General features: G+C 51.6%; 1 protein-coding gene across 5 annotated transcripts in view; it reads right to left on the bottom strand.

Annotated features, from left to right (window-relative positions):
* The window catches only part of CHD9 (chromodomain helicase DNA binding protein 9), a 2,197,083-nt gene that overhangs the window by 461,105 nt on the left and 1,709,136 nt on the right, over window positions 1-26,842 (bottom strand). For all 5 annotated transcript variants that reach the window (XM_086945174.1, XM_086945175.1, XM_086945176.1 and 2 more), the window contains 2 exons: window positions 17,672-17,891; window positions 16,851-17,050 (listed from right to left, as the gene is read on the bottom strand). In XM_086945174.1, coding sequence (XP_086801300.1) covers window positions 16,851-17,050; window positions 17,672-17,891 — 420 coding nt within the window. The remainder of the gene's footprint in view (window positions 1-16,850; window positions 17,051-17,671; window positions 17,892-26,842) is intronic.

Raw genomic sequence — 26,842 nt, 5'->3', positions numbered from 1 at the left:
GTAACCACCCCCTGTCCTAGTCCCACCCATAGGAGGGACCTAGTGATAGTACAGCCCCCTTTAGCAGGATAAAGGTAGGAGCTGGTCCCATTCCAAGTTAGATTAATCCTGAACTGAAACTACAAAACGAAACTCTGGACTTCGACTTTCTGCCAAGAAGACTGAGGAAATCTCCCTTGTGGGCAAGGAGTGCCCACCCAGCACAAGCAGGCGCCATCAGCGTCCAGCGGCTTCCCTTTGTCGTCTTCCCTCAAGGATCCAGACTTCAGAGCCCGACGAGACCCGGATTCCCAGAACTCTCCGACCTCTACCTACATCTGCAGCACAGCTGAGATCCGTGGGTGCGACGAGACACGTGGGACCGGCCATCTTGGAAGGAGCAGCACTTCGCTCCAGCACGACTTCTGAGGTAACCTCGACTAAGTGCTTTGGAGACTGAGAAGCCCCGACCAGCTCCTGCACCGAAGACCACCCCTCCAGCATCCACGAGATCTGCGAGGGGCCCTTCTGCCTGTTTGCTGCTCGACGCGTTGTCTGGTCACTTGCCGGCTGGCTAGTGACCTCCTAGACGACGAACCTCGAAATCCAATCTGCTGGTCTGGTTGCTCCAGACTGGCCCTTGCTTCCCTGCAAAGGAGAAGTATCCCGGACCCTCCTGGTCCACAACAGACGCCGTTTCCACTCACCGCGTGGGTTGCATTTGCCAAGGCCTGTTGACTCCAAATCCGGATCCGACCCGCTGACAGCGAGAGCCTGCGTGGGACAGCTCGTGCCTCCATACTGGTCGTCGAAGACACCTCCTGGTTCACGTGGCTGCAGAGACAATCGTCCACTTCACCTGATCGCGACATGGACACCTGGTTCCACTCCTGGTTTCACTCCAGTCACTGGCTAGTGACTTTGAACATTGTCCCCTCTGCTTTCAGGTTCTCCTTTTCACTGATCCACCCTTGGATCACACCGGACATCTTCCTCCTGGTCGCCTGCAGCATCTTTTCTTCAAGGCTCCATAGACTTCAATGCCGGAACCCGCCACGACTTCGCACCTATGCACCCGCAGCCTGTGGGTGAGGTAACAAGCGCATTTCAGTGCACAAGGGTAGATTTACTCTCCTAGTGTCCAGTTCCACAGTCATTTTAGTCCTAACTAGTCTGGATTGTCCTTACTCACCTTTAACTTGAACTGTAATGTCCATAGACGTTGTTACGCATCTCGCGTGTGAGTTCACACTCTGCACACGCATTCCGTGGGCCTCCTATTACTTACCTAAAGTTAGGGTAGTGTAGTCCCAGCGATCCTACAGCCTCTGGACAGCTCCATTCCTTCCATCGACTTTCACATTCCACTTAGTATATGGTTTGTTGTGCCCCTAGGGCTACATTGCAATTGTGCAACTTAAACGTATTTTTTTTTTTTTAAGAGTCTTGTCATGTGCTTAGCCCTCTGATCTCATAAAGAGTTCAGAGGTGTTTGTTAGTTAATAAATATCTTGTTTATTTTCATAACTACCTGTGTGGTGTCCTTTCATTTGGTATTCGAGGGGTTATATGTGGTAAAACAGCTGGCTTCACATGCCAAAAGAGTTTAGCCTAAGACTGCTTTGTCCATGCTACCATTAGGATAGCTGGTCTAGAAGGTTGACTTACAACCAATCACCATAAGGGTTGTTTGGACTGATACAAGGTGATCACTAGAACTAGTGAGCATCATATATCAGGCCAACTTCTCACAGGGAGCACGGTAAACTGAAAGTGCTCTTGGCCTACCGTGAACCACAGGTAACGCCGGTGGGCCGGCAGGACGGGGATGTGGAAATAAGCGTCCTGCAAGTCCAATGCTACCAGCCAGTCTTCCGGGTCCAGGGCAGCTAAGACCTGAGCCAAAGTCAGCATCTTGAACTTCTCCTTCCGGAGGAAGCCGTTGACGTTCCGCAGGTCCAAGATATGGCGTAGGCCCCCTTTGCCCTTCTTTTTTTTGTGTGAAAATTTCTTTATTAGGTACAGTAGGTCACCAAAGCTGGCATGGTACATTATCGCTAATTAGCAAAACATATCTACAATGACGGTGCATAATACATTATGTAATCATCATTCACATTTTTCCATTTTCAGAAAGAGAAAAACACCCCAATCCCGCAACTACACCCACCCCCCTCCCCCCCCTTCCCACTTAAATATCCAGGTCATCAGGTCAGCGTGAGCAATTGTTCGACTGTAACCAGAATATCAATCTAATAATGGGTTCCTCCGAAGTCTCCTGTTATAAGTAAACAAACAGTATATGCCATCACGTTATTCCATCAAGGTCTGTACCTTTGGACAGGGGTTGGAAGCCATTAACATATTGTGCATTTGCGTAGATCCCCCGACAAACAACTCATTCCATCGTATGTCCATAACCACCCACCATTGTTACCGGCAACCTTTCCCCTAGTCATCTTGCTCCTTAAGACCTTGCTCAAAGTCCGTTATCAACTGGATCCAGTCTAGGGAAATGGGGTGTTTACGGACTCCCCTATGCTCCTCTCTATGTAACTCCTGTCCCTCTGCTTTGCCCCATCTTATCACTTCCCTGCCCCAGAGTTTCACATCTGGTGGCCTAGCTGACTTCCAATTCATGGCTATTGCCCTTTTCGCCAGCAACAACCCTAAGTCCACAAACCTAGTAGCCACGCTTCTTTTCTTCTCTTTGTGCCCTATTCCCAGTAAGCCAAACAATGCAGATGTGTAGGGCCTGCCCGGCGCTAAGTCACTCAGGATGTGTTGGATCATGCCCCAGTAAGTATCCAGTTTAGGGCAGGACCAGAACATATGTAGGAGTCCCGCATCCTCGTGTTGACATCTGGGGCATGTTCCGGTTGCATCAGGGAACATCGTCCGCAACCAGTGTGGGGTCAGGTATGATCTATGGACTATCATGAGTTGTATAAACTTGAATTTAGGATTGCGGGATATCTTCTTCGGTAGTCGCAGCGCCCTCTCCCATTCCTTGTCATGTAGAGCCCTCCCCGCATCCTCCTCCCAACGTATTCTAAGGGGTTGCAGTAAATTAGGTCTGCCAGCTCTGATGGCATGAGTCAGCCACTTCGTCAGATGGCTGCCTGTTCCCATCAGATATAACGTAACGGTCAGTGTGTTAGTGTCCGGTTCCAGGCCGCCTCCCGCCCAGTGCGTGTTTATGTAATGTGTGACTTGCGCATGCGTCAGAAACAGTGCCGCGGGCGATTGGTGTAGCCTGAGGAAGTCTACGTTGGTCATGAGTCTGCCCTCGGAGAAGAAGTCCCCGACCTGTGTGACTCCAGCGTCAGTCCAAGGACGTAATTTCCGCTCCGACAGCAGCCCCGTTCCCAGTGGGATGCCCAGCAACGGAATTGAGGGTGCATATGTTGTGTGCCTGTTCGTGTATTGTACGGCCCTTTTCCATTGTGTGAGCGCCAGCCTAAGTAGTGGTGGTGCTGAGTCTGGTATCCTAGCTTTCGGAAGTAACAATCGGTGTATGTCCACCCGTTGTCTGTTGGATTCTGTCATATTGAGTTCTTGGACGTTCTGGCCCGCTAGCCAGTATGCCAGCCACTGCAGTTGACACGCGTATCTGTATGCCATCAGATCCGGCATCCCCAGGCCTCCCCCATCTGTGGGGAGTTGTAATTTTGCCAAGCTTATTCGCCTTCTGCCCGCACCCCACACCAGTTCCGTCAGCATCGTGTTGAGTGACTTGAAAACGGGGGCCGGCACAAGGACAGGCAGATTAGTGAAGAAGTAGAGTAGTCTCGGCAATACCACCATTTTGGAGATAGCGACTCTGCCCGCCACCGACAAAGGCAGGGAGGTCCAGAAGCATACCTGGGATTTCAGGTCTCGCATTGCCTTTCCCAGGTTGCCCTCCAGCATGTCCTGTGGTTGACAATATATCTGGATGCCTAAGTATTTAAAGGTCACGGGTGCTATTTGGAAGTGGTAGGGGCCAAACGGAATGTGTGACCCGTCTAGTGGCCTGTGGAATCCGAACCAATACGATTTGGCTTTGTTGATCATAAGGCCCGAAAGCCCTTGAAAAGCAGAGAAGATCTCTGGCAATGGGTGCAGGGAACCGGTGATATCATTTAAAAACAGTAATATGTCATCCGCGTATGCGTAGATGACATGGTGGTTAGCAAGTCTGGTGATACCAGTAGTGGCCGCTAGGGCTCGCGTTTTTATCAGTAGGGGTTCTAGTGCTATGATAAATAGAAGGGGCGATAGCGGACACCCTTGTCTCGTGCCCTTTTCGATCTTGAATGGGCCCGAAATACATTTATTGGTACGGATCCGTGCTGTAGGGCCCCGATACAGTAGGGACACCCAGGCTATAAATTCTGGCGGGATCCCAAACCTGGTCATCACCGCAAACATATAGTCCCATCTGAGGGAGTCGAAGGCCTGCCTGAGGTCCAGGGATATGCAACCCTCCGTGTCCCGTCCCTAAACACTGGTCACCATGAGTTGGCTAACCTCCTCAGGTTCAGGGCGGTGCTTCTGCCCGGCACGAAGCCACAATGATCAGGGTGTATCATATCAGTAATGAACTGGGAGAGTCTTGTGGCTAGTAGTTTGCTAAGGATTTTAAAATCCATATTGAGCAGTGACAGGGGTCTATAGTTTTCCAGGTGTAAGGCGTCCCTTCCGAGTTTGAGGAGAGACACTATCATGGCTTGTGAGGTCGTGTCCGGCAACGTGCCCTCCTCCAGTGCCGCCCTGTACAGTGTGTGTAGTCGGGGGGCCAGCAGGTCTATATACGTCAGGTAGAATTCTGCCGGTAAGCCATCCGTACCGGGTGCCTTGTTCTTAGGGAGTGCCTTGATTGCCTGTCTCACTTCCTGCAAGGTGATGGGCTTGGAAAGCTCCGTTCTTTGCGGCATACTCAATTGGGGAATGCATATGTCAGAGAAGAAGGACTCTAAGTCCTGGTCCGAAAGTGGTTCGTGTGGGCCATACAATCCAGTGTAATAGTGTTGAAACGCTGCTTTAATCCCTAACTGTTCCTGCGTTAACACCACTGCATCATCCCTTACTTCCATTATAGGGGTGCTCGCCGGGCCGCTACGCGTTAAGCGAGCCAGCAACGCACCCGCCCTATCTGCTTGTGAGTGTTGCCTGATGGTATATTCCCCGTAGTCTACCACTCTCAAGTCCTCCAAAAGTTCCGCATGCTGTATGTGTGCCTCCTGGAGCTGCGTGAGAGCGCCGTCCATGCCTACCGCCTCGTTTTCGAGCAGCGCCAGGCTGTCTTCCACAGCCTTCAGTTTCCCCAGTATAGTGCGTTTAATTCCTTGTACCCATCGCCACTCCACGGATGGACACCTTGTAGGCTGTCTGGAGCTGGCCGTGCCCTCGTTGTCAGTGAAGTAGTTGGAGCTAGCGTCCAGCAGTGTGGTCCTAAAAACCGGGTCCTCTGACAATCCCGGAGATAGTCTCCACGTCGGGATCGGGGTGGAAGTTTCCCCCAGCGTAGTGTCATTTCCACCGGATTGTGATCCGATAGCGTCTTACCCATGTGTTGTACCGAGAGAATCGACGCCAGTAGAGTCTCAGAACACAGTAGTCTATCGAGTTTGGTGTGTAGCTTGTGAGGTGGAGAGTAGAAAGTGTATTCCCTGTGGGATGTGTGAAGTGCTCTCCAGGCGTCGATCAGGTCCCAGCCAGTCACCCAGCGTGCCAGTGCTAGTGCTTGTTTTCTGCTCTCCGTACTGTGTAGTGGTGGGTGTGACCTATCCATCGCTAGATCCAATACTGCATTGCAGTCTCCCCCAAGTATCCACTCATACCCCACCCAATCTGCTAACACCCTGCCTATGTCTGTGAAAAACTTTCCTTGATCGGTATTGGGGGCGTATATACTGCCTAACACTATGCAAGTGCCATTTAACAGTCCCCTCGTGAACACATACCTGCCCTCCTTGTCCACCCGAGTGTCCAATGGTTTGAACGGAACGAGCTTCTAACCCAAATAGCCGCCCCCCCGTGAAAAAGCCGAGAAAGTCGTGGCAAAGAGCTGTCCTTTCCACTTTTTCAAAAGCTTAGCGCCCTCTGCCCCATTTAGGTGCGTTTCTTGCAGATATGCCACATGTACCTGTCTCCTATGTAGTTGCGCCAGCACCCTATGCCTCTTGTGTATCGAGCCCATACCCTTCACATTCCAAGTGCAGACCTTGTAGAGATTAGGAGAAGTCATTACCCCAATTATTCCGGGTCCGATACCATGCCTCCGCCCCCACTTAAACTGCCTCCAGGATATATATCTTCAGTGCTTCATGTGATAAAACTACCCCAACTTTACGGTCCCTCCCCCCAAACCAGAGAGGGCCAAACCAAAACACCCAACATGGGTAGAAACAATACTCTATCCTGCCTGCGCCTGAGGGGCGTGTGCCCAGCGGGACACTCTTTTCAGATAGCAACTATGAGTCTCGTTCGTGTGACCCCCCCCTTCAATAACAAGCATTCTAGGAACTATACCCATCCCCGCCACATCCAGGTGTCACAGGTTCTACATTACCAATCCGTTCACCAGTAGTACAGTGGTTACATGTCCGCTGCCATTTGTGTCGTGATGCGTGGAAACAACTGGACACTGCCCTCTGCCTCTGACACCGTCGTGCGAGAGCTGGTCGGGCTGGCGGACAGTGACCCATGAGCTGCATGGTGTTCTGCAAGTGCGTCCGTTGTCAACAGTGCCGCTGCCAGTGAGTCATGGCTCGCCGTTGCGCCTCCCTCCGTCATCTCCTCAGTCTGTTCTTGCTGTGGGACTGCCTCCTCCGGCGTCCGTGTACGGTTCTGTGACAGGTCATGATCCGCAGAGCCCTGCGTCTCCGGCACCGTGTCCGTATTTCGCTGAGTACGGCGTGGCGTGAGTGTCACCTTCATCCATTCCGAGACCTCTTCCGGGTTGTCAAAGAAATAAGTCTTACGATCATGGATGACTCTGAGAAGCGCCTGGAAGAAAAGAGCGTATTTCACGTTCCGGTCTGTGAGGGCACGCTTCACGCCCCAGAATGACGCCCTAGCTCTTTGCACCGCCTGTGTGAAGTCCGGGTATATTGAGGCCGTCCCATTGTCGTATTTTATTGGCCCGTTTTCTCTCGCAACCCTGAGGATTGCGTCTCTGTCCTTGAAGTGGAGAAGGCGTGCTATCAGCGGCCGCGGCGGTGCTCCCGGTTTTGGTGGTCTTGGGGGCACCCTGTGCGCCCTTTCGACGCTGTACATCTGTGTGAGCTCTGCCGGGTCCACCACAGTCTTCAGCCAGTCTTCCTCTAAGCGAGTTGGGTTCGTCCCCTCTCTCCGTTCCGGCACCCCCAAAATGCGTATGTTGTTGCGGCGCGAGCGCCCTTCTGCATCATCCACCCTGTCCCTCAGGTGCCGCATTTGCTTTTCCAAGGCTTCCAGCCGCGTAGAGTGCTCCGTCTGTTGTGGTATGAGGTCTGCGATGGCCAGCTTGTGCTCAGAGACCTTCTCCACCAGTTTCTTGTGATCATCCTTCAATAGCGACAGCCCCGTCGCTATAGAGTCAATCCGTGACTCGAGTGCTTCCCTAGAGGCCCTAATTTCCGTCAGGATTAAGTCCAGTTTGGCGTCTTGTATTGCGACTCCTGTGGGGGGGATCGCGTCTTCACCAGAGTAGGTCAGCGAATCCTCTGTGCCCGCCTCATGTGCTCCCTGCCGGGGGATCCTATTCCTCCCCATCTTCGGCGCCAGCAGCGTGCAGCGTTCGGTGGCCCTTTGGTCAGTCCTTAGGTGCTATAAGGGCGGATCGGCACAGGGGAGTTTAGATTGGGGCCGCCCAACCCCGGGCCCGCAGAGCAGATGTATGTGCAGGTCTTACCAGGTTGCGTCCCTCCACTCCTAGGGGGGGCGAGAGCACCCGCCGGCAGTGCGATGCCCCTGGGTGCGGTCGGTCCTCGTCAGGATGTCGACGGTCCGCTGCGCTTCCAGGCTGCTCCCATCCAACTCCGGCGATCGAGGACCCCCAGCGCTCCTCACCGTGGATCGCAATATTACACAGTTCCAAACTCGAGTGTAAACTGGTATCGGTGCCGCGGGCACGTCAGAACATGCTCTCCACGTCCCATTCGTCTCCCCACGCCTCTTAGTTGGTAGCCCCTTCACTGTGGGCCGGGGATGTAATAGTGTGGCAGGCCGCACCTCTGAGGAGAGTCGGGCGCCCGAGTTCAGCCTCTGCTGCACCAGTTGCGTTGTGCGCGTAGCTTCCACATGAGAGCCAGTCTCCCCCGGTACCTGTGTGTACGTCCGGGTATGTCAGGGCGCAATTCCCCGCCGCAACAGGCAGTTGGCGTCCGCGGCCCCGGAGCCCGCCTCTCAATCGGCCGCCGGACTCCCCGACCGTTGGACACCGGTAATTCACCTCCGGGTGCCTCAGTCGTTACACTCCCTCGCGTGGCTCGTATTCACAGGACTCCACTTGGCCCCGGCTGCTCACACAGAAGGAGCGGGGCAGAGTCCGGACGCATTCGTATCACGGCTCCGCTTCCGCAGCACTTCCGGTCCGCCGCCAAGTTTACTGTGGGTCGCGGCTTACTCTGTGCAGCTAGGCTTCCTCCCGTTATTAGAGTGCTCCCTCACGCAGCTCTCAACGGAGGGTCTCCGGGACCCGCAAACACAGCTGGACTCATTTTACATCGGTTTCTCTGGCATTCAATGCAGGGTGGGGTTGTGTAGTTCGCTCTCACAGGATATTTGCCATGATTTATGGGGTTTTTCAGCGGAGCTAATCTAGCTCACGTCCTCCATGCTCAGCTGCTAGCCCCCCCCCCCCTTTGCCCTTCTTGGGTACCAGAAAGTAGTGGGAGTAACATCCACACCCTACTTCTGGCCCAGGAACGCGCTCGATGGCCCCCTTGGCCAAGAGGGCTGTGACTTCCTCTTGAAAAAGTTGCAAGTGATCCCCCGACACGCAGTGGCATGGCTGGAGGGGTGGGAGGGAGTAGCCCCTTCGGACGATCTGCAGCACCCACCTGTCCGATGTGATAGTGCGCCAGTGGGAGAGGTGATGGCGAATCCTGCCTCCCACAGGCGTCACATGGGCCTGAAAACTCGGACTAGAAAGGTTTTGAGGCGGGTGCTGTGGAGGGAGGTGTGGACTGGCCTCGCCGTTGTCTCCGACCGCCGCCACAACAGTTTCCACGGCCGCCACCGCGCTGTTGAACATTTTGCGGTGCATGGCTTGCAGCACGTGTGGGTGCGCCCCTTCCGAGGCCACGAAAGGAGCGAAAGGCACCCGATCCTGGCGTGGGGCCGAGAGGTCCAGGGACTTGGCCGAAGCCCTGGAGTCCTTAAAACGTTCCAGCGCATGGTCTGCCTTGTCGCCGAAGAGGCAACGGCCATCGAACGGCATGTCCAGAAGTGTGGCCTGGACATCGGCCGAGAAGTTGGCGGACCTCAACCAGGCGTGGCGTCGAACCGCCACCGTCGTCGCCATTGCCCTGCCCAGTGAGTCCGTTGTATCCAGCCCACACCGGATGGAATAACGCGCTGCATCTCGGCCCTCCGCAAGGGTTTGAGCGAGTTTAGCCCGGATCTCCTCCGGGCATTGTGGCAGCACCTCCGCAACCGTGTCCCACAGAGTGTGGGTGTAGCGGCCCAAGAGACAGGCTGTATTTACAGACCGCAGCCCTAAGCTTACTGACGAGAATACCTTCTTCCCGAACTGTTCGTATCTCTTGGATTCCCGGTCGGGCAGGGCCGACGAGAATGCGGTCTGGGAATTGGAGGTCTGGATGACCAGGCTCTCGGGGGTGGGATGGGTGGACAAAAATCATGGGTCGCCCGAGGCCGGGTGGTAGTGTCTGGCCACATTCCTATCCACAGGCGGGCCTGTGGCGGGCTTGGACCAAGTGCCCACAAGAACGTCACATAAGGCCTCATTGAACGGCAGCAGAGGCTCGCTGGAGCTTGATTGCGGTTTGAGGACCTCAGTGAGGAGGTTAGTCCTCACGGCCGCGATGGGGAGCTCAAGGTGTAAGGCCTGGGCTGCCATCGTCAACACTACACTATATGTAGACCCCTCCTCCGAAGCCACAGTCGGAGGGGAGGCAAATCCAGTGTCTGGCGATGTGTCAAGACCACTGGCCTCCCCAAGCTCATATGTCCAGTACTGTTGAGACTGGCACTCCAGCGCCAGAGGGTCCTCAGACCCCTCCCAATCCTCCTCGTCACCCGTTACCTGTAAAACAAGATTAGAAGACGGGGCCTCCTCGTGGAAATAAAAATCTCCAAAGGCCGTCGGAAGCGGCGCCGTGCCGGCGCCAGAGTCGGACCGCAGGGAACATTGGGGACGGCGCCCACAGCGGGCGCCGGGGGCGACACCCGTGGGGCCGGCGCCGGTGAGGTCTTGAGGTCGACCGGCGACGACCCGGAAGCGGATCCAGTAGGGTCCTGCGGCGCTGGGACCTAAGTCGCTGGCGGCGCCGGGGCCGAAGCACCCAGCGGCATCGGGGCCGAAGCACCCGACCCGCTAGGGCCTCCAGTCAGGACCGTTGGGCCCGGAGGCGCCACGGAACCCGACTGAGGAGGGAGGGACCTCATGGTCATGAGGTACCGCTCTATCTCCTCCGGCGTCGCGCCGTGCCCAGGGACCCGAAGGAGTGGGGCAGGCGGCGAGGCTTGCGACTCCCGCGGAGCCGCGTGGGCGGTGTCGCCCAAACCCCCGGCCGCATTGTGCGAGCGTTGGGGTGGGTCAGAGGAACGATGACGTCTCTCCGACCTCTCATGCCTCTTACCTGAGGACTTGGAGCCTGACGACCGGTGTCCACTCCCGGAGCTGCGATGACTTCGACCTCACGACCTGTCCCTCGACCTCCCGCGGGACCGGGACCTGGAGTGGCACTGGGCCGACTGCTGGAGCTTGAGCCGCATGCGGGACCGCTCTCGCCTAGCCTTCGACTTCAGGGCCCGGCAGTCGGAGCAGGTTCGATCGTCATGGTCGAGGTCTAGGCACTTCAGGGGGCGGCGATGGGGGTCCGTGACCGACATCAGTCGGTCGCACTTCGAACAGGGTTTGAACCCGGGCATCCCTACCGGCACCGATAGAGTCGAAGACTCGAAGAAAAAGAATGATCAAAAAGATCAAAAGTTTAGTCAAAAAATGACTAGGGGTAGAGCTTTTCCGGATCTGCGCTAGCTGGCGCGGAAAAAAGAAGAACTGACGTCAGCGCGCATGGGCGGCGTCTAAGTACTCAGACGACGTCATTCCGGCGCGAACGACGCCGACAACGGACGCGGCGCCGCAGACGACGCCTACCGACGTGCAGGGGTATTGCTACGCAAAGATTTCCGGATCCAGTCTGACGCCTGGGAATATTCTAAGGTAAGGAATCTATCACTAACGCGTCTCTTTCAGATACAGTAATCCATAGCAAATTAGGAGACGAAATTCAAGACTTCTTCCAAAGAAATAAAGGTTCTGTAGATAACATAGGAACAATCTGGGAAGCCTTTAAGGTGACGGTGCGGGGATTTGGTATTTCTGAAGGCTCTGGAGTATTAAGGGATATATTTAAGGTACGATCCATGACTAGAAACAGAACTCAAAGACCTAGAGGCGCAACTGAGGTTGGGAGGGGAGAAGGATATTCAGCATGAATTCCAGGGGAAACCATCTGAATATACTGAGGCTGCAGATCGGGAAACTAAATTTAAAGGGAAATATTGGGTGGCCCAAAGATACGGGGAGGGAGAGAGACCTGGCAAGATACTAGCTGGAATTATACGCCGTCCGCGCTTCTCCAATTGGGTGCTGGAGATCTCTGGGCCAGGAGAGATATTACAAAGCAACACTGCTGACTTCTTAACTACATTCACTGCACACTATTCTGCACTTTACACTTCGCAGCGTAGGGATCACTTTGAACTAGACAGCTTCCTATGAAACATAGCCCTTGGGTGGCTGGGCGACTCGCAGAGGGAATTCCTAAGTGCCCCTTTCGAACTAGATGAAACCCGAGAGGCCATTATGCAGATGCAGTCCGGGAAGGCCACTGGTCTTGACGGACTGCCTGTTTAATTCTATAAAACTTATATAGACCTGATGGCTCCAATCTTAAAGGAGTTATATGAGGAATCGCTTGAGGCTGGCATACTTCCTCCTTCCACGAGGGAAGCCCTCATAACATCCCTACTCAAGCCTGGAAAATCAGCTGTACACTGTGATTCTTATCACCCATTATCCCTCATTAGTTGAAACGCTAACATTTTGGTAAAGGTTATTGCCAATCGCCTACTCCTATTAATGGAAAAGGTAGTACTCCCAGATCAGGCAGGGTTCGTCCCTGGCAGAGCAACCACACACAACCTTCATACCCTATTCTCTACATTGCAGACTTTTGATCCTGAACTGCCGCTGAGGGCAGTCTTCTTGGACGCCACTAAAGCGTTCGATTCTGTAGAATGGTACTATCTGCAGCGTATGGGGTTTCCTGCTATATTACTGTCTTGGATAAGGCTACTTTATCAGCTACCAAAGGCGAGAGTATTAACTAATGATCATCGGTCTGATGCTTTCCTCATATCCAGAGGCACGCAACAGGGATGCCCACTCTCACCCCTACTTTTTGCTTTCGCAATTGAGCCTTTAACGTCTAAGTTGCGGCAACATCACCAAGACAAAGCTCTGAGATGTAACCTAAGACATATCTTTATATGCGGATGACAAAACATTTTATGTAAGGAATCCGCAAGATAACTTAAACCCACTACTGCTGGTATTTATAGTGTTCGGAAAACTCTCTGGAATTCATATAAGTTGGGGGAAGTCGCAACTTCTATCTTTGACTTCTGCAGCCTCTCGTTTCTCCCTGGACTTCCCACTGGAGTGGTGTGATTCGGACCTACGGTATCTTGGAATAGAAATAACCGGAGATAGAGATGAGCTGATGAGTCTCAATAATGGTACTGCAATACTTCGTGTTACTGAAAATGTCACCCGATGGATCTCCCTGCCACTAACCCTGGCAGGGCGGGCGGCATTGATTAAAATGGCAGTTTTGCCGCAAATACTGTACCTTTTTTCAACTATCCCATATCATCCCGGGCTGCACTTTTTCCAAACACTCCAGTCAGAAATGATATGGCTGATATGGGGGGGGTCAAACAACCAAGGTTGCAGTGTAAAGTTTTTACACGGCCATACACACAGGGAGGCTTTGATGTGCCAGATTTTGAGCTATATTACATATGTGCGCAGGCCCACGATGAGTTTTACTGGTTTCACCCCACTAGATATATGCCACAGATTGCAGCTAAACACTGGCTAGCAGACCCCGTCCCCTTGGATGGCATGCTGAACACATCTCTCCGCACGCGTGACTCTGAGCCTACCACAATCACATGCGAAGTGGACGCCTGGCGTCGCATTCTGACACTCCTCCGATGTTATACTCTACGCTCCTCCCATCCACGCATACCGCTACTACAAGAAGCAGGGTCACTCAAATTATGTGAACGCACCAAAATCACGACATGGGTAGATCTCTATCAAATGGGAAATTTTGCACCTTTGAGAGCCTTTTTCAAGGGCTATAACCGTCCTTGTTGGATATATTTCCCCATGTACGGCTCCGCCAGGGCATAGGATCTATCACCCCAGAATTTTCACAGGAATCTCCCCCCACCTTTGCACCATTACATATGCTACTATGCGCAACATTGCCGGGACACCAGGTCTCTGTGCTCTACCACACTATCTGCACTCAGCAGACAGAGCTTCCCAGCTCTTCTTGTGCTAAGCGGAATCAGGAATTGGGATATGACATAACTGATGACCAATGGACATACTGCTGCCTCTAAACAGAACAGGTGTCTGCTAGCTCTAGGCTACGCACTACACATTATAAATTCCTGCAACGCCTCATACATGTTCCAATTCAATTTGAGACCTACAGACAGTTGTGATAGATGTGCCAGCCTAGGGGCTGATTTTTTACACCTGGCCTGAGGGTGCCCAAAGGTGAGTGAATACTGGACCCAAGTATTCAACGCCCTTCACCAGATGGTTCCCATTACCTTAGAGTGCATGCCCTTAATTGCATTGTTAGGTTATACTAAACTTATTCCCAAGTCATGTCGCAAATTCCTCGCCATAGCATTATTGTTAGCTAAACGCAAAGTGGCTTGCAGATGGGGTAGAGGACGGGCGCCAAAGTTCAAGGAATGGCTGGATGACTTGATTTATTGGCACAAACAATTGACTCTGTATGCTGAAAGTTACCCAGTGCCTCAAAGCCGAGAAATATATGGAGTCCACTACAGGGCTACCCTCTCGCTTGATCGACTGAGTCCCCCGTCTGACGGGCCGGAGACACTGGAGCAGTAAAGGCCCTTATCTTTCAAAGCTGTGCTACATATTGGACATTTAAGCCGGAGTTAAAACCTGGTATGTGTATCCTTGCTCTAATGAATCTCCTGTTGTGTATTGTGTCTCACTATCCATTTGTGCTAATTTTGAAGACACTGCAGAAATGTTGTCCTCTCATATGGATTCCTGAAATTAGCCCAATGACTTGTGCTTTCATGTAGAGTAGGTGCCTACATTGGTTTGTAAAGAGCAATAAGCATACCCGTATGGGTTACTGACCTCCTGTTTCAGCTAAATGTACTGTGTAATATGTGCCCACTTCTGTGAAAATGCCACTGATTCTATTTTATCCTACCATGTCTGATGAATGCTACCAAGAATTGTTCTTTCGTAATCTTCTTGTATTAAAGGAAAACAATAAAAAAAAATAGAACCCTGACAATGCTTGAGCCACAAGAAAAGACGTAGAGCACAACCTGTTTGCACCAATATGGAAGCATTCCCAGAATACAGAAGAGACTGTTCCGGAACGGAACAAAGAAACCTGCCCCCCAGGGGTGTATGTCCACCTGTAGACAGGCAAGGCTGACCCAGCGATGCTGCAAGAACACGCCAAGAAAGAACAGGCTTGACAAAACCCCATGGAAGGACGCCTCTACGGAGGCGGGGACGTACTACGGACCAACCGTAGACACCCAATTGTAATCCCCGGAGAGAAGCCAACCTCATGGATCTCACCAGAGGAGACATCCTACAACGGTAGGAAAAGTCAATTAGCAGCAAAACTTCCTGGGTAAGGAATAGTAGCAATATAATAGCCAACATATACCCCACATAGGTTAAGGCACAACCCTACAAAAGAATGGTCCCTCTTGAGACCAGATCTTAGGCAGCGGCTCAAAAGAAAGGTAACCACAGCTTAACCAGCTGTACCAGAATAAGGAAATAATACGGCTGAACAGCCACACAACCCAGAACATCTGTAACCCTGGTAACAGAAAAGAAAGTGACGGCATCGTCACAAAACCAAAAATCCTCCATGAGGATTAAAACCTGTGTCGCGAAGGGTCCGTTCGGGACATCCGGGCAGATAGCAGCTACATTCCGCATTCTCGCAGGGATTTAGGCCGCAGCTGGTGGCAAGCCTCGCACTCCACGGAGTCCTGGTGCTCTCCCAAGCACCACATACAGATGTTGTGAGGGTCAGCCGCTGACATCTGATGCAAGCAAGACCGGCACGGCTTGAAGCCCGCAAAGGGGATCAAACACACTCTTCCTCAATGCAAAAAGGCGTAGAAAACTCCTGTAGATAACAGGCCAGAGGTATCACTTTCCTAGACCCGCGTTAGGACGCGGAAAAGAAGAAAAACTGACGTCAGCACGCCGGGAGGGGCTTATATGGCTCCATTGACGTCACTTCTGTGGAAGACGTCAAGACAGAAAGGAGCGGCGACGCCTCCCGGCGTGCAGAGGTATTCTGGGGTAAAGAGATTTTCCGGATCCAGTTTGACGCCTGGGGGGATATTCTAAGTTAAGGAATCTGTGGCTTGATGTCTCTATCAGATTGTAGTTGCCACAAACTCAACATTGACTCATTTTTGAGTGGTCAGAGACTTCATATTTATATAGCATTTGACTTGTTCCAGCAGGGGAAGACATGGTGGCTCTTCCTCCTCTTAGATCACCGGACAATTAATAGCATTCTCAGAAAGAGACATTTGGAACTATTTCATCACAATAGTGTGGGTGCTTTTATCCCCAGCCACCAACCGGGCTTATCATAAAAAATATATATTTTTAAATGAAGACTGGGATGGATAATCAATAGAAGGTGGAATGTGACTGTAAAATTTCTACTGCAGGCGATCTACAAAAAAAGATTTAGCCTCTCATTCTTCAATAGATAAAGGCAGTATTAGGGCACCCTTGTCAAGGCCATTTGCATTATGACAAAGTCCAAGGTATCACCTGTAAGTTACATTCAAGTTTGGCCAAGGTATAGGTCTTTTACAGGCCCCACAAGGCTTGAACTCAGGGATTTCAGAGATCATACTTCTGTGACTCAATTCAGGTCCAAATCTCATTATAAAAAGGAAAATATATTCAGAATGAAGATTATCTGGGGGCTTGTGATACCAGCATTTCGTCTCACTGGCAGTACCTTTTTAAAGTAATTTCTAGTAAACACGTCAGAGTCAGTAGTTATATATGTCAGTTAGGAGAACTAATGTAACATCTTCCAGATCCAGCAGAACATCTGTGAAACTTTAAAGATGAAAAGATGTCACTATTAGAAACAACATAATATGTTCCATGACCTTTGACTAATAAGATTGAGTTTCTAAACTCAATGCTCTACTACTTAAAAGTTTTCAATTGTTATTAAAATGTGAATTACTAAAAGACAAAGCTTCTGAAAATATTCACAAGGAATCACAAATTGAGTTTGCAAAATTAAAGGGAGTTGCCTTAGGAGTAATAAAGAAAGAAATAGTAAGTTACACACCTTTTGAGGGCAATCGACAGACCTGCCTGCACATAGCCATGAAAGCATACAAATACTTCTCTAAACTTTCATCTGTTTTTTTATGGAGTCGAGCCATGGCTCTGAATTTTGTCCAATCAAACCGCCCCCTTCCAGGATCAAACACAACTCCAAAAGTGGACACCACTCTGTAGAAATCAGCTTCCTCTCTCCTTGTCCATCTAAAGAAAAAATAAAACATATACATCTGAGAGATATCATACATTAAACTTATATTAGCCTTGATTGAGAATTACAAAAATTAAAAAAACCTGGCCAACTCCTTCTCTAGATAAGTAGGCTTAACACATTTAGACTTCAAAGAGTTACAGATAATGAGGTTATTATCTGAAGATCATTCCAACTGAAACTGTATATAAAACAGTCATTAAAAATGGGTTGTTTTTGAGTAGAGGTTTCTTTGTTTTCACCCCATTTCATGGCAAATCCAGAAATAAAACAAACTTTTTTTAAACAAAATATGGTTTAAGCTACTTTGCATTTTGACCAAATATTCCTCTTTTGACCAGATACAGTGCAAAAGGATACACAATCAGTATATCCAAAAACAAAATGATGTGGTTTGAGGTCTTCTGTTTTCTCATATTCAATAGTGTTAATCTGCTCATATTTCCTATAATTGTATCAAACTATTGTGTGGATCAGTTATCTCTGCCTCCTATAGTAGGTAAACCCTAACAGCGAGGGTGTCAGGGAAAATGATGCCAGGTTCCTGACGTTCAGCATCACTTGCACAATACTCTGAATCTTCAAAAGCAAAGTAAACCAATGGCATTACATACCTTTGCTGCCTTTCAAGCTTAGCCGCCATTTTTGGATTTAGAACTGTTTCTTCACATGGAGTTTGTGTCTCACTAGCTTGGAGGGAGAATGCTTGCTGGATCTGTTTGACCTGCCTGTTCTTGCTGTTACGCTGATAAGCAGTAATCAGTCGCCTCAAGCGTGTGGTCAAAGCAGACTGAGTTGGCCAACACGTCTTGTCCCCTTCAATCCCTTGACAATCTGTAATAATGCAATAAAGAAAAGCTTTATTTATATATTCTTACCAAATATCAAAGAAAAGTTCAAGTTATTTACCTTCACTTAGTAATATTCTGAATAACACAGTCTATCTCGAGGCTTCAGACTGGTGCGGAAAAAAACCCTTTTGCTTTCCAGTGACACCAGGTGGAACCATGCAGCGTCAGCCGCAATTCTTCCCGCTAGACATGCCATCAACAGTTCTAAAAGGGACCAAACAGTGAACTGAGGTCCGTTCCAGATAATTATTCCATGAACCAGTAAACTGCATCACAACGAATTGAGAAACCATCAACAGAGACAAACAAATTACTTACCTTCAGAAACTAGCTTTCTGGTAGATACACTAACTGCAGGTTTCTCAGCTTGGGGATTCTCTTCAGGTATCAGACTTAATCCAGAAACGTTTCAGTAGTACCTCGGAGCACCGGTAGGTGGCGTTGGGCGGCTCCATGTCGACATCACTTCACTCCAGAAGTGACGTGCAGAACTGTATGAGTGTCATCCATGCATGCAGATTTCAGTTGCTTTCGAGGCTGTACACGCCCTCGGATCTACAGCCCTTTGGCAAACTGGTACGATTAGTATGCAGATCTCTAGAATTGGACATTTTTTAGATGAAAACAAGTCCAATTCACAGAATGGGGAGGTGGGAGGGTTGTTGAGGAATTGAGGGCTAGATAGAATATCCAACAGGCAAATGGTCACCAAGGGTAAGTAACTTGTTCTTTTGATGGATAATTCGTACTGCAGAATGCTCACCTTGTGAATAGATACTAAAGCAGTACCTCCAAAGGTGGTGGTTCTGTGAACTCATTCAGACCAAAAAGGCCTGCAGTACTGAATGAGCAAAAGTCCTCTATCATCGGACCGGACTGCTGAGGCTGTAGTGTGTTGCGAAAAGGTGCTCCGAAGCACACATGGATGTCTGACAGATGTCCAAGACAGGGACTCAGTATGCTATTCAGTGACAGCATCTTTGACCCAGGTGAAATGAGCCCATAAGCCTTCAGGAGGCAGCTCCCTAGCCAGTTCATGGCATATCGTTATGCATAAAACAATACATCAGGAAATGGTAAGTTGTTGCACTGATTTACCCTTCTTCACTCTGGAGAATCCTACAAAGAGCTGCCATTCCTTGGTATTATGGCTACAAAAACTCAATGCTCATTTGGAGTCCAAATGTGGGAGTTCCTCTTCTTCCTTAGAGGGATAAGGTGGAGCAATGAATGTCGGAAGGGTGATAGCATGAAAAGGAGTGACCACTTTCAGAAGAAAGGAAGCTTGGGTCCTTGAAGCCAACTTAGCAGAGAAGAAGGTGGTGCAGAACAAGTTACTTCCCTTTAGTAACGCCTTACCTGATAGAGACAGGATCTAGCCGCAGATTCCTTACCTTTGAATTCTTCGCAGGCGCCAGACTGGATCGGTAAACTTTTGAGGGTCGTACCTCTGCGCGTCATTAGAGAGCATTATGAGACTCCGTAGTGACGTCAACTACTGGATTCGACTTTGACGGAGTCCATATATGCCTCCTCCCGATGCGTTGACGTCAGTTTCTTCAGTGACTACATTCCACACAAAAAACGTGGCACCACTTACAGAAACTAGCCAAGGAAAAAGTGTGCCAATAAAGAGATATCTCTGTCTCTGGAGGAATAGCCTAACACCAAGCAGGATATGAAAGATAGGAATAAATCAGTTTACAGAGCCGGGAGGATGGGAGGATTGTTAAGGAGTCTGCAGCTAGATCCTGCCTCTACCAGGTAAACAACGTACTTTTTGTAATGACTTATCTGAAAGAGACTAGGCCGGGATGGTAAATTCTGTTCCGCTCGTGGAATTTGCGGAATTCAGGTAATTTTGCGTTCCGCGGAGAACGTGAAATTGCCCAAAATTCTGCGTTCCGCGACTTTGCGAAATGTTTTGCATGTTTGCGTTCTCAAATGCGTGTTCGCGAGATATTTCCCCACGAGCACGCAAACAGCGATTATAAACAGTAAAAAAACATCGCGAACAAGCAATTCCGCGTGTCCGCGGAGATTTGCGTAACACGGTTATGCAAATTCCGCCCACGCCTAATAGAGACTTCTAGCCACAGATTCCTTACCTTTGAATTCGATACCAAAGCGAAAACATCCCCGGAAGAAGGCCTGCAAACTGACTGGAGCAAAATCCCTGAATAAAACTAGCCAGTGTCTAAATGGATTAAAAGAAGACAAAAGAGACCGGCTGCTCTAAGGAAGGATTAGGAAGAATTGCTCTGCAGCTCAAAATGTGTGGTAGGAACCAAAGACAACAAAGGAAGAAAAAGCATGCAACTTTACTCGAGGAAGAGAATTGTGTCTGAATATACAAAATGGACCTAAAACTGGTGCACTGGAACGGCAGAACCTGAAACAAACTCAGCCTGAAGTAGTGAAACCCAAGACAGAAGGCAACCCAATTGAGCCAAAGCCTCTCGCTACAGTAAAGCAACTTAGCAAATTGTTTCATAGAAACACAAAGAAAGGAAACCAACAACCCATGCAGACGGGAGAGCATGGAACAAGATCTGAACAAGAAGTAAGCAAAGACAACAAACTACAATTGTCTGGATGAAAAAGGCATCATAGCTAGAGGTAGCACCTCTGGAATCACCCATAACAATAACATTAGATAATATAGACAATGGGCAAGAGCCCCAATATTTTACAATGATGTCAGAGAAAGTGCCAGGCCTGATGCACAAGTTACTTACCTTCGGTAACGATATATCTGTAAGAAACAGTAGTTAGTATTAGATTCCTTACCTTAGAATATCCCCAGGCGTCAGACTAGATCCGGAAAAGTACCCCTGCGCGGCGGTAGGCGTCGTCTGCGGCTCCGCGTCTGTCGTCGGTGCCGGGATGACATCGTCTGAGTACTTAGACGCCGCACACGCGCGCTGACGTCAGTTCTTATACACAGCTTTTTCGCGCCAGAAACGCAGAGCCATGATAAAAATCAACACTGGTGCCATGAAACTAGGGCCCTAAAAGGGATGACCTTAACTCTAGATATCGGATCGCAGAACTGGGAGGATGGGTGGGGTGGTAAGGAATCTAATACTAACTACTGCTTCTTACAGATATATCGTTACCGAAGGTAAGTAACGTGTGCATCTGAAAGAAACAGGTTAGTATTAGATTCCTTACCTTAGAATAGATACCCCAGCAATACCAACCCCGGTGGTGGGTCTGCGTACCAATGATCACGCTAGAAAGTCCTGGAGAACGGAACGGCCAAAGAAGCCATCTCTCCGGACTTGGATGTCCAGGCAGTATTATATTGCAAACGTGTGCAGCGAGGCCCCAGTAGCTGCCTGACAGATGTCCTGCAAGGGGACTCCCCGACCCAGGGCAGTAGTAGCCGCCGTGGCCAGAGTGGAATGGGCCTTCAGCCCAACAGGAGGCTCCTTTTTAGCCAAAGAATAGCATTCCTTGATGCACAAGATTACCCACCGAGAAATGGTTCGCTTGTGCACCACCCGTCCTTTCTTAGCGCCCACGTAACCAACAAAGAGTTGATCATCCACCCGGAACTGGCATGTGCGATCCAGATAGTATGAGAGCGCACATTTTGGGTCCAGACGGTGGAGCATCTCTTCTTCTTTCGAGGGATGCGGAGGCTGAAAGAAGGTGGGCAAGGTGATGGACTGCCCGATGTGGAAGGCTGTGACTTCCTTGGGCAGGAAAGAGGGTCGCGTCTGCAACACAACTTTGTCCGGATGGACAGAAAGGAAAGGAGTTTTAGAAGAAAGAGCCTGGAGGTCACTCACTCCCCTTGCAGAGGTGATGCAACCAGGAATGCAGTTTTGATAGTAAGGAGACGAAGAGGACCGTTATGTAGTGGCTCGAAAGGAGCGCACATCAATAAGTCAGAACAAGGTTCAAGTCCCACTGAGGCATCACGAAAGGAACAGGAGGAAACATATGAGTGATGCCCTTCAAGAACCTATTTACAACTGTGGACTTGAACAAAGAGGGCTGATCAGGGAGCCTTAAGAAGGCGGAAATGGCAGAGGTAGCCCTTTAGAGTGCCCAGAGCAGAGCCCTGCTAGGCAAGAGACAGAAGAAAGAGGAGAACTTCAGAAAGAGGGGCAGAGAATGGATCCACAGCCTTTGCTGTGCACCATGCCACAAATTTGTTCCACCTGCAGGCGTATACCGATTTTGTGGAGGGACGCCTGCCTGCCAAAATCACATCACAGACTTCAGGAGACAAGTCGAATGGCCTCAACTGTCGCCGCTCAATCTCCACGCATGGAGGTGGAGGCTGGACAGGTTCGGGTGGAGGACCGTCCCCTGCTGCTGCGACAGAAGGTCCTCCTGAAGAGGCAGACGAATCGAGTGATTGACTGACATGCTGAGTAGCTCAGGATACCAGTATCTTCGTGCCCAGTACGGAGCCACAAGGATGACTTGGGCCCGGTCGCGCCTGATCATCTTCAGCGCTCTGGGCAGAAGTGGTATAGGCGGAAAGGCGTACAACAGACCGCAACTCCACTTGCGACGAAAAGCGTCTCCGAGCGAGTGCCGCCTTGGAAATTCCAACGCGCAAAACTGATGACATTGCGCGTTCTCTTCTGTGGCGAATAGATCTAAGCAAGGCTTTCCCCACTGCTGAAAGAGACCTTGCGCCACGTCCGAGTTCAGACGCCATTCGTGATCCATCATGCACCGACGGCTGAGTTTGTCCGCCCTGGGGTTCAGAGAACCTGCCTGGTGTTGAACCACCAGGATCATTTCCTGATGTTCCAGCCACTGCCAGAGGCGCAGAGCCTCCTGGCATAGGGTCCATGACCCCACCCCGCCCTGTTTGTTGGAGTACCACATGGCGGTGGTGTTGTCCGTGAACACCTGCACTACACTCCCCCAGACAGGGGGGAGGAATGCCTTCAGTGCAAGCCGGATCGCCCGCAGCTCCAGATGGTTGATGTGGAGCCGGGACTCCGCCGGAGACCAGAGGCCTCTGATCTCTGCCTCTCCCATGTGGCCCCCCCAGCCCTGGAGGGACGCGTCCGTCACAACTACGTGCTCCGGTTGGGGTAGGGAGAGAGATCTGCTGCTGACCCAATCGCGGTCCGTGAGCCACCACTGCAACTGCCTTGCAGTGCCCTCCGAGATCAAGACCTGGTCCGACAATTTGCCCTGATGCTGGGCCCACTGAAACTTCAGGTCCCACTGCAGAGCCCGCATCCGTCACCTGGCATGATGCAGGAGGCCATCAGCCCCAGAAGCCGCAGCGTCAACCTGACCGAGACTCGGGATAAAGGCAGAAAGATCGGAATCAGAGCCTGAATATCCCAGACCCGCTGTTCGGGAGGATAAACCCAAAACTGCGCCGAATCCAGAACCCCTCGATGAAGAGGAGCTTCTGAGAGGGACACAGGTGTGACTTCGGCACTTTGATGGAGAACCCCAGCAGGTGCAGGAGGTGGGCTGTAGTCTGGAGTTGGCTGACGACTGTCAAGGGCGAGCCCGCCTTCAACAACCAGTCGTCGAGATAGGGGAAGACTGACACCCATAATCTGCGCAGGTGAGCTGCGACCACCGCCATCACTTTCGTGAACACCCAAGGGGCGCTGGTAAGGCCGAAGGGGAGCACGGTAAACTGGAAGCGCTCGCGGCCTACCGTGAACCGCAGGTAACGCCGGTGGGCCGGCAATGTGAAAATATGCGTCCTGCAAGTCCAACGCTACCATCCAGTCATCTGGGTCTAGGGCAGCTAAGACCTGAGCCAAAGTCAGCATCTTGAACTTCTGCTTCCGGAGGAAGCCGTTGACGTTCCGCAAGTCCAAGATAGGGCGTAAGCCCCCTTTGCCCTTCTTGGGAACCAGAAAGTAGTGGGAATAACAACCACACCCTACTTCTGGCGCAGGAACGCGCTTGATGGCCCCCTTGGCCAAGAGGGCCATAACTTCCTCTTGTAGACGTCGCAAGTGATCCGCTGACACGCGGTGGTACTGCGGTGGCATGGCTGGAGGGGTTGCCTCGAAGGGGAGAGAGTAGCTCCTTCGGACGATTTGCAGCACCCACCTGTCCGATGTGATGGTGCGCAGTGGAGGAGGTGATGGCGACCCCTGAACCCCACTGGAGTTGAATGGGCCTGAAAGCTCGGATTAGGAAGGCTTTGAGGCGGATGCTGCAGGGTGGATGTAGACTTGCCTCGCCGCTGTCCCCTGGCACCGCCACGGCGGTTACCACGTCTGCCGCCACGCTGGATATTAGTCTGCGGGCCGTGGCTGGCAGGACGCGAGGGGGCGCCCCTTCCTTGGCCACGTAAGGCAGAAGTCTGCTGGCGCTGGCCCGACAGGCCCAAGGACTTGGCCGTAGCCCTGGAGTCCTTTACACGCTCAAGCGCACTGTCTGCCTTGTCGCCAAAGAGACGACGGCCATCAAACGGCATGTCCATGAGGGAATTCTGGACATCAGCCGAAAAGTTGGCGGACCTCAGCCAGGCGTGGTGGCGAACTGCCACAGTCGTGAAAATCGCCCTGCCCAGAGAGTCCGTGGTATCCAGCCCACATCAGATAGAGTACTGTGCTGCATCCCGCCCTTCCGCAAGGGTTTGAGCGAGTTTGAACCAGGCCTCCTCCGGGAAAGCTAGCAGCACGTCCGCGACCGTGTCCCACAGTGAGTGGGTATAACGGCCCAAAAGGCAAGCAGTGTTGACCGCCTGCAAACCCAAACTAAGTGAGGAGAACAGCTTCTTACCGAACTGCTCATACCTTTTGGATTGCCGGTCAGGTGGAGCAGTCGGAAATGCGGTCTGGGAGTTAGAGGCCTGGATAACCAGGTTCTCGGGTGGGGTGGGTGGACAGGAAGCTAGGGTCGGCCGGGGCCGGGCGGTGGCACCTGGCCACGTTCCGATCTACAGGGGGACCTGTAGCCGGCCTGGACCAAGTGCCCAACAGAACGTCAGAAAGGGCCTCATTAAACGGCATAAGAGGCTCCGAAGAGCTTGCCTGCGGTTTAAGGACCTCTGTGAGGAGGTTGGTCCTCACGGCCGCGACGGGGTGCTCAAGACCCAAGGCCTTGGCCACCCTCGTTAGCACCAGGCTGTAAGCAGCCCCCTCCTCCGTAGCCACGGTAGGAGGGGAGACAAAGCCAGTGTCGGGCGAAGTGTCCAAACCACTGGCCTCCCCTAGATCCACTGTCCAGTCCTGATACGACTGGCACTCTTGTGCCAGAGGGTCCTCAGACCCCTCTCAATCCTCCTCGTCTCCCATCTCCTGATAGTCAGGTGCAAAGGATAGGTCCGGATCATAGAAGAATTGCTACTCTCTTGGCGTTGAATGCGGCGTCGAGCGACGCCGGATCCCGACTGAGGGAGGGACCGGGGACGACGTCGTCCGGGGATCGGCGCCGGCGGAGGGGTCGTAAGGTCGACCAGCGGCGACGCGGATCCAGTGGGGCCCTGAGTCGTCTGGACCGAAGTCAGCGACGGCACCGGGGCCGAGGCACCTGGCCCGCTTGGGCTCCCAGTCGGGGCCGTGGGGCCCGAAGGTGCCACAGTGGGACCCAACGGAGGAGAGAGCGACCTCATGGCCATGAGGAAGGCATCGATCTCCTCCGGCGTCGCGTTCAGCCCAGGAACCGGCGGGAATGGAGCTGGCAGCGGCGCCAGCGGCTCCGGCAGAGCCGCGTGGACGGTGTCGTCCGAACCCCCGGCCGCATCTTGCGAGCGTCGGGGGGAGTCGGAAGAGCGATGTCGTCTCTTCGACTTCTTGTGCCTCTTACCTGAGGATATAGAGAACGATGAATGGTGTTGACTAGCCGAGCTGCGATGACTGTGGCCCCGCGACCGGTCCTTCGACCGCCTCCTCGACCTAGACCGTGAACGGCGCGGGCCGACTGCCAGAGCTCGAGAATCTTACGGGACCGCTCCCGCCTATCCTTCTACGTCAAAGCCCGGCAGTCAGGGCATGACTTGTCGTCGTGGTCGGCCCCAAGGCAATACAGGCACCTACGGTGGGGGTCGGTAACTGACATCAGACGGTTACAGTCAGCACAGGGCTTGAACCCAGGCATCCCTACCAGCACTGAGAGTCTACCAACTCGAAAAAGGACCCAAAAACGATCAAAAAAGTTAGTCAAAAAGTGACTACGGAGTACTGCTTTTTCCGGATCGGCGCTTGCTGGCGCAAAAAAATTGACGTCAGCGCGCGAGGGCGGCGTCTAAGTACTCCGACGACGTCATTCCGGCGCCAACGACGCAGACGACGGACGCCTGGGGATATTCTAAGGTAAGGAATCTAACACTAACCTGTTTCTTTCAGATACTGTGCCACAGAGCCACACAGTGTCCATTGCTCGACCGAAGCAGCTGTTCAAAAAGCAAGAGCATATGACGAGTTTTGTAGCGGTTGTGTAAGATAGGCTGGCTTATCTGGTGGAGGAAAATGGAGAACGGCAAACTGCCTATGAACCAGTAGACCAGAACATGATGTCAAACATGCCCAAAAGTGTAACCATGAAGACCTCGTTAAATGGTATCATCATCATCAGTAGGGGCTTGACCTGGCTGAAGTACCTCATTTAACATATTAGTCTTCACCTCTATAACGGGTAGCTGTGGGTCTCAAACTTCTGCCACCCTCCACATAGCTGTGAAGGAGGCACTTTCTTCAGTGGCAGAATCTGGTGATGACAAAAGGCCAGTGTCTGTAGAACTATCCTGAATACTATCATCTTAAAGTTCCTCATACCAGTTTTCCTCATCATACTGGGGAACAGTCCTCCCCATTTCATCTTAATTGTCTTTAATGGAGTCAGGGAATAAAAAAGTGTGTAAAGTTTGGGCCCTACAGCATGGTAAGGGCTGAGAATCAGAATCTGAAGGCTTGCCGACTGACTGCATACCGGGTCGAGCCGGGTGTGATCGCAGTCGAGATGGATTTTGCTTTGAGTCAG

The sequence above is a fragment of the Lissotriton vulgaris genome, chromosome 12 (genome assembly GCF_964263255.1).
Source record: "Lissotriton vulgaris chromosome 12, aLisVul1.2, whole genome shotgun sequence".
NCBI lineage: Eukaryota > Metazoa > Chordata > Amphibia > Caudata > Salamandridae > Lissotriton > Lissotriton vulgaris.
Note: the sequence above shows the minus strand (reverse complement) of the source record. Positions and strands in the feature narration are given on the sequence as shown.